The 7508-nt window shown below is 40.4% G+C and overlaps 1 protein-coding gene across 1 annotated transcript; it reads right to left on the bottom strand.

Moving 5' to 3' along the window:
* Positions 1 to 664: 664 nt before the first annotated feature.
* On the bottom strand, positions 665 to 6795 carry LOC117727843 (dynein heavy chain-like). The gene is made up of 3 exons (XM_034528350.1): positions 6783 to 6795; positions 2050 to 3332; positions 665 to 736 (listed from the first exon to the last, which is right to left on the bottom strand). The coding sequence occupies exons 1-3, from the start codon at positions 6793 to 6795 to the stop codon at positions 665 to 667; spliced, it is 1368 nt and encodes a 455-aa protein (XP_034384241.1).
* Between the last annotated feature and the right edge of the window lie 713 nt (positions 6796 to 7508).

A 7508-nucleotide genomic window follows, 5' to 3' on the forward strand; every position in this document is an offset into this window, starting at 1 on the left:
TGCTCGAGTGGTCACGGTGCCCATCAAGGGCACCACGAGCCACAGCAGCGCAGCATAGATTATTCTAGAATCAGCAGCCGTGGTGCCAGGCTCCCACTCTAAGCCCCCTGGTTGCAAACCAGAGCCGAGTCCATCTCTTGGGCACCGGCACCAGATGGCAGAGCCAGTAACAGAGTGGGGGGGACAAACATGGCGAAGAGGAATGAGGAATAGAGAGAGGAAATGAGAGGAAGAAAAGTCGGAGATTGGAAAAAAAAGGCGAGGATGGAAAGCACTTGGGTTGGTTCTGATCATTAGATTTCTAAACTCAGACAGATTTGCATAGCCTAGGGTTGGCAGTGGCCCACTTTCCCCTCACTGTCTTTCTAAAAGACTGCCATTGCATTCCATTATTTGTGTCAAGGCGGGTTCTGTGATGAAGAAAATAACAGCGCTGGCACATAGTTTACGGTCCCCCCTCTTCCCCCCATCCCTCATCCTGGTTCTCATTGTGACTGGCTGGTTCCTGAATGCAGCCCAGATATGTGCTGAGCAGGGTGGGCCGACGCCGAGTGGAGAGAGGCAGAAAACGAGGAATGAGGGGAGAGAACGTATTGGAGAATGAAAGAGATGGAGAGATCAGCGAAGGACACATATTTTCTGCAGGCAGAGCTGGAGGCCTGGCTCACTCCGAAGACTGAGGAAACCGTCTGGAGTCCATCTTCCACTGTCTAGATGGCTGCCAGACATTACCTTGCTATGTAGCAACGGAACAGGGGATGCACAGACATGCACACACACGAGGGATGCAGAGAGATTACTAAGGAATAAACCAGAAATCAGAAATCATCTCCATGTATGAACATTTACTAGATGTTGACGTCTTCATGCCATCACCAATATGGCTTAAATAAATAGGAATTTATGTTTGAATAAAATGTAGAACAAAAAGAGCATACTTTTTTTATGTTCATTGTTCATTTTATTAGATGTGATTTTAGTGAGTTTATGCAACCATATTTACGCTGTACACTAAGAGTAGTATATTAACATGTTCACCTCGCCTTACACATGACTGATATGTCTGATGTCAGGTTTTTGTTCTTGAGCCCATCATTTTAGTATGCATCTTATTTACTGCGTGCCAAAGCCCCTCCTCATCAGCATCAGTGCATCTCATGCGACGTGAGGCTATGGATATTCATGGTCAAGGTGTTTTCACTGTCTCTGCATATTTTTAGAGATTTGAATAACCATTTCCCTGTTGCTCAGAATCTGCTGACATAATGAGCCGGCCTGTCCTGATTGATACAGGAGACCATGAGAGGAGCCATTCGTCATCTCCTCTGAATAGCGCTGGATCTTTCACCCAATGTATGCTTTATAATAGATCATGTCCATCCGGTTTGAAGTAAAAAAAGAACTCCCCTACAAAGCGTCAACATGTGCCTAACAATGCCTGATCACAGTACCACGTCTTCAATACACACAAGCAGATTGTTGAGGCTGCCAACAATTTAAAAAATATGAAATGATGATTGCTTTATAGGTTCACAAAAGAGCTCATTCGACTATAAAATTGCTGGTGGCAATACAAATTGAAGTAGGGGAAATGTTTCTGTTAGAAAAGTAAGTTCAGTTGACAAGTTTGAGAAGGCGTCTTTAGGAGAGCGATGAGATGCGCACATAAACGATGAGATGCAGCACATAAACGATGAGATGCAGCACAAACGATGAGATGCAGCACATAAATTACATAAATGCTGAGATGCAGCACATAAATGATGAGATACAGCACATAAAACGATGAGATGCAGCACAAACGATGAGATGCAGCACATAAACTACATACATGATGAGATGCAGCACATAACGATGAGATGGAGCACATAAATTACATAAACGATGAGATGCAACACATAAACGATGAGATGCAGCACATAACGATGAGATGGAGCACATATATTACATAAATGATGAGATGCAGCACAGAAATTACATAAACGATGAGATGCAACACATAAACGATGAGATGCAGCACATAACGATGAGATGGAGCACATATATTACATAAATGATGAGATGCAGCACAGAAATTACATAAACGATGAGATGCAACACATAAACGATGAGATGCAGCACATATATTACATGAACGATGAAATGCAGCACATAAATGATGGGATACAGCACATAAATTACATAAACAATGAGATGCAGCACATAAATTACATAAACATGGAGATAAATTACATAAACATGGAGATGCAGCACATAAACAATGAGATGCAGCACATAAACATTGAGATGCAGCACATACATTATATAAACAATGAGATGGAGCACATAAATGACATAAATTATGAGATGCAGCACATAAACAATGAGATGCAGCACATAAATTACATAAAGGATGACATGCAGCACATAAAGGATGAGATGCAGCATATAAAGGATGAGATGCAGCACATAAACGATGACATACAGCATATAAAGGATGACATGCAGAACATAAACAATGACATGCAGAACATAAACGATGACATGCAGCACATAAATTACATAAACGATGACATACAGCATATAAAGGATGAGATGCAGAACATAAACGATGACATGCAGCACACAAACAATGACATGCAGCACATAAACGATGACATGCAGCATATAAAGGATGAGATGCAGAACATAAACAATGACATGCAGCATATAAAGGATGAGATGCAGAACATAAACAATGACATGCAGCACATAAACGATGACATGCAGCACATAAATTACATAAACGATGACATACAGCACATAAACGATGACATACAGCATATAAAGGATGAGATGCAGCACATAAACGATGACATACAGCATATAAAGGATGAGATGCAGCACATAAACGATGACATACAGCATATAAAGGATGAGATGCAGCACATAAACGATGACATGCAGCACATAAACAATGACATGCAGCACATAAATTACATAAACGATGACATACAGCATATAAAGGATGAGATGCAGCACATAAACGATGACATGCAGCACATAAACGATGACATGCAGCACATAAAGGATGAGATGCAGCACATAAACGATGACGTGCAGCACATAAAGGATGACATGCAGCACATAAACAATGACATGCAGCACATAAACAATGACATGCAGCACATAAATTACATAAAGGATGACATGCGGCACATAAACAATGACATGCAGCACATAAACGATGACATGCAGCACATAAACGATGACATGCAGCACATAAATTACATAAACGATGACATGCAGCACATAAAGGATGAGATGCAGCACAATGCTGTGAGTGGATGCTTTTTTAATCGTTTTTGGCACTTCTGTATTCAGAGGCGAACATCAAGCTGTCACTTAACAAGGATCTTGTTGGAAATCACTGCTGTTGTGGCTTTTCCTCTAAGAGGCTGGATAGACCCAGACTTCCTAAATCTGGCATTATCCTGTCAAGATGAAGATTAGCGAATAATGTGCATAAGCCTAGCCTGTTTTTGCCAATGTTAAACACAAAACAAACATAGAATTAATTATTGGAAAATTATTATTTCAAAGCCCATAGGGAAAATAGTAGCACAGTTGTCCAAGTTATTAAATGTAACCACACGCAAGTACTGATTTGAGGTCCAGGGGTGAGTACAAGGTCAACCGAGCCACATGTTTCTATTCTAATCCAGAAATATGTCCTTTTCCCTTGAAGTACTGTGATTTAACTACTTGAGAAGAGATGAACAGATTTACATTGTAGCAAAGTCAATGTGTAAATAAGAAATGTGTTGGAAGGTTGGGATGTTTGGACGTTTTGTTTCTTCGTTTAAAGAATTGTTAAATTTTGGAAAATATATCTATTCTATTAATTGTGAGTTGGAAGAGAAAATGAGAATTTACCACTTGTAGCCTATGTATCTGTGTTAAACATGGAGCCAGTTAGCTTAGCTTAGCATAAAGACTTAAAATATTTAGAGACAGCTTGCCTGGTTGAAACAAAATCTGTCAACCATTCTGAGATTTAAAGAGCTGTTGCTAGGCAGATGTTGTTACCTTTGCAGAGCCAGGCTAGCCCCCCCCCCCCCCCCCCCCCCCCCCCACTACGTAGCTTTTGCATTTAACATTCAGACACAAGAGTGGGATCTATCTTCTCATCTAACTCTCAGCAAGAAGGTGAATACACTTATTTCCCTCAATTTCTGATTTCAATGTTTAGCACAGAGGCTCTTCACTTCCTGCTTACCAGTATTTCCCCTTTACAGAGTAGCCTATCATTAGTCTACTCTGTAAAGGGGAAATACTGGTCTTTTACAGAGTGTCTGTCATCTGTCAGCAGGGAAATTGTGTTTTAAGGAACTACCATTTTTACTGAGCTATGACCTGTTTACTGTATCTATTTAGCAATTTCATGGTGGAGATTCCTGAAACATTCATGTCAGTAGTCCTCCATCTAAATGCAGAGTTAGTTTAGAAACTGCTTAGACTAGAAAACATGCATTAGGCCGGCCCCTTATATCTGTGGCAGTTCAATCCTAAAATCCCCGAGGGAGGCGCACACCCATTTAAAGACTGTGAAATGATGATTGATGAGGCATCCTCACAATGAGCATGCCCCCTTCCACTGCTTTGGAAACAATCTGTTATACACAAAACACCAAAAGCTAGGCCACTTTGTTGTATTAGGCCCCCTAATTTTCTTGCATCGGGGGAATGGGAGCCATTAGCCATTAAAGTGACAGAAGAGAGCTACATAGGGCAAGTTGTCTAGAGATGGAGAGTCCTCATTCTAACTGGAGGTCAGAGTGCTGCTAGTTTGTTGTACCCCTCGGGGGGGCTCGCACAGCACACTCGCATGCCCCCTGTTAAAGATAGCTCCGGAGAACATATGTTCAGGAGGAAATACCAGGGGAAGGAAAATAGAACGTTATGCTAGCAATGGGGTTAAGTTGTTTACTTTTCAGGTCCCTGAATCTATTAAAGAAAGTGTGAGCAGCAATATTACAACCTATCTGTCAGGATGTCTTCTGTTTTGTCTCATAATATTTTAGTTGTCGGCCTTTATAGATGACTGAGTAGCTGTTCAGAGTTGTCAGCACATTCTATGCATCATCTTAGTGTTTAGAGCTATATGCTATAATCGCGTATGATTTGATTTTCCAGGCAGAAGACTTTGTGTATTAGAACAATTGACCCATCTTGGTAAATATGCTAGCAGAAGTGAGCTACAGAATGCTTATTAAAACAATACAATGACAATAGATACATCTAGAGGAGTCACCCCCTGGTGGACAGTAGAGAGAATATAGGTTTAAGCATTGTCTTCACTTTTCAGACTCGCTACCTGGATAACTCACAATTTTGTATTATGCATTGATTATTGAAAATACTCAAACATGGGAAATGCTTAATCAGTGAGACCCAATAAAAGCATTTCAGAAGAGCCCCACTCCCTCTTGTGGCTCAAATGTGTACTGCAGATATACATGCTAAATAAAAGATGGAAAATGGAAAACATTTAGAAAATATACTATATTTGGTGACACAAATTAAATCTCCTGTGACCCACCTGTAGGTGCCAGTCTTTGGTAATTACTGAATTAAACAATGTCCCTAGAGAACGTTATTTCAATGAGAACAAAGAGCAAATGGATTGCACTATGGATCATGCAGTGATCATGTGCATTATTCACTTTTTTTCATGGTCCATACCTTTCACGTTCTACATATGCATGCAAACATTGCATGTACTGCCCATTGTATTAGTATGGTATGTAAAACATATCTATTTAAATCTACTTTTAGCTTGGGATGCTAATTAAGTACATTTTTGTTTTGTTTCTGACTGTTATGGAATCTCTTGTTTATATAGTTGCTCTTATTGCTTCTGTTTTTACCATGTAAAGTGCTGTTGAGTGCCTTTTATTGCGCTAAACAAAACAACAAATATTATTATTATTATATTATGTAGAATGAAGCATTCAGAATTGTAATTATGAATTGAACATATTCATATTTCTTGCACTGTTTATTTGTCTTACTGTCTTATTGTCCAATATTATGCACCACCTGACAAATTCCTAGTATGTCCAACATACTTGGCAATAAATGGTTCTGATTCTGATTCTGATAAGCAGATCATGTGTTTTAACTCTGTATCAGCTTGTTGATCATTTGGCTAATTGCTAACTATTACAATAACTAGTCTAAACTGTCTTTAGTTTTCTTATTCTTACAAATAGTTGACGTCTGAGTTGTTCATACTATTATACTGCCAAGTAAATAGTTCCATTTCATTCTCTGCTTCAGAGTATTGCTTTAAGGCCACAGATGGAAGAAAAGAAAGTGAGTACTTTATGTCTATCATTGTTGATGCAACCTTGAGGTGAAATTGCTTTGGTTCGATCTGTGCGGAGACAAACATGTGAGAGGTAAAACTTCTTTTCATTGAGCTGCTGCCGTTCTGAGCACCGAGCATGAATTTACCATCCATAGTGTACGTGTCACTGCATTTCATACTTTCACAAATCATAGAAATGACCTCAGAAATTGCAGTGCTTCCTAAAGAGTCTCTGCATGCCGTGAAGTGGTTTCCATGTGGCGGTGAGCTTGTGTTTCTGTCCTTCTTAACGAGTAAACGCTCCGACGGTGATGATGTGTGCACGACAAACCGCCCTCCGTGGGCATTGCATGTCGAGTGTCGATATTACATTTCAAGCATCGAGAGTGAGTTGTTAAGGTGAACAGGAAGACGAGAAAAAAGTCTGAGTGTGAGACAAGTGCAAACTTACTGCTGAAGAACATTTCTGCAAATAGGAGATGAAATCAACAATGGAGATAAATTATGATTCAGGACACAGTCTGGGAGCAAATTGTCAGGTTGGTTCAATTCAATTCAATTCAGTTTATTTTGTATAGCCCAATATCACAAATTACAAATTTGCCTCAGAGGGCTTTACAATCTGTACACATACGACATCCCCGTCCCAGGACCTCACATCGAATCAGGAAAAACTCCCCAAAAATAACATTTGACAGGGAAAAAAGGGAAGAAACCTTCAGGAGAGCAACAGAGGAGGATCCCTCTCCCCGGATGGACAGAAGCAATAGATGTCATGTGTATAGAATGAACAGCATTTACAAAGTTACATAAACACATTACATGAATATGACAATGTATGAATGGAACTCCAATCCATGAAACAGAAGGAGGTAGAGAGGAGGGAGGGCGGGGCATCAGCAGGGCCAAGGTGGGAGGCTGGCTCACCAGGCATCAGACACCTCCAGGTCCAATGGACCCTATGAGACGTGAAGTCACAACAACTCCGGGGAGGAAGCAGAGTTAATAAGGTGCAATGGAGAGATGTAGATTCATCCATAAGGAGAGAGAGAAGAGGAGATAGGTGCTCAGTGTATCCTAAAACATCCCCCAGCAGCCTATAAGCCTATAGCAGCATATCAAGGGGCTCGACCAGGGCAAACCTGATTCAGCCCTAACTATAAGCACTATCAAAGAG

The sequence above is a fragment of the Cyclopterus lumpus genome, chromosome 24, assembly GCF_009769545.1.
Source record: "Cyclopterus lumpus isolate fCycLum1 chromosome 24, fCycLum1.pri, whole genome shotgun sequence".
Classification (NCBI taxonomy): domain Eukaryota; kingdom Metazoa; phylum Chordata; class Actinopteri; order Perciformes; family Cyclopteridae; genus Cyclopterus; species Cyclopterus lumpus.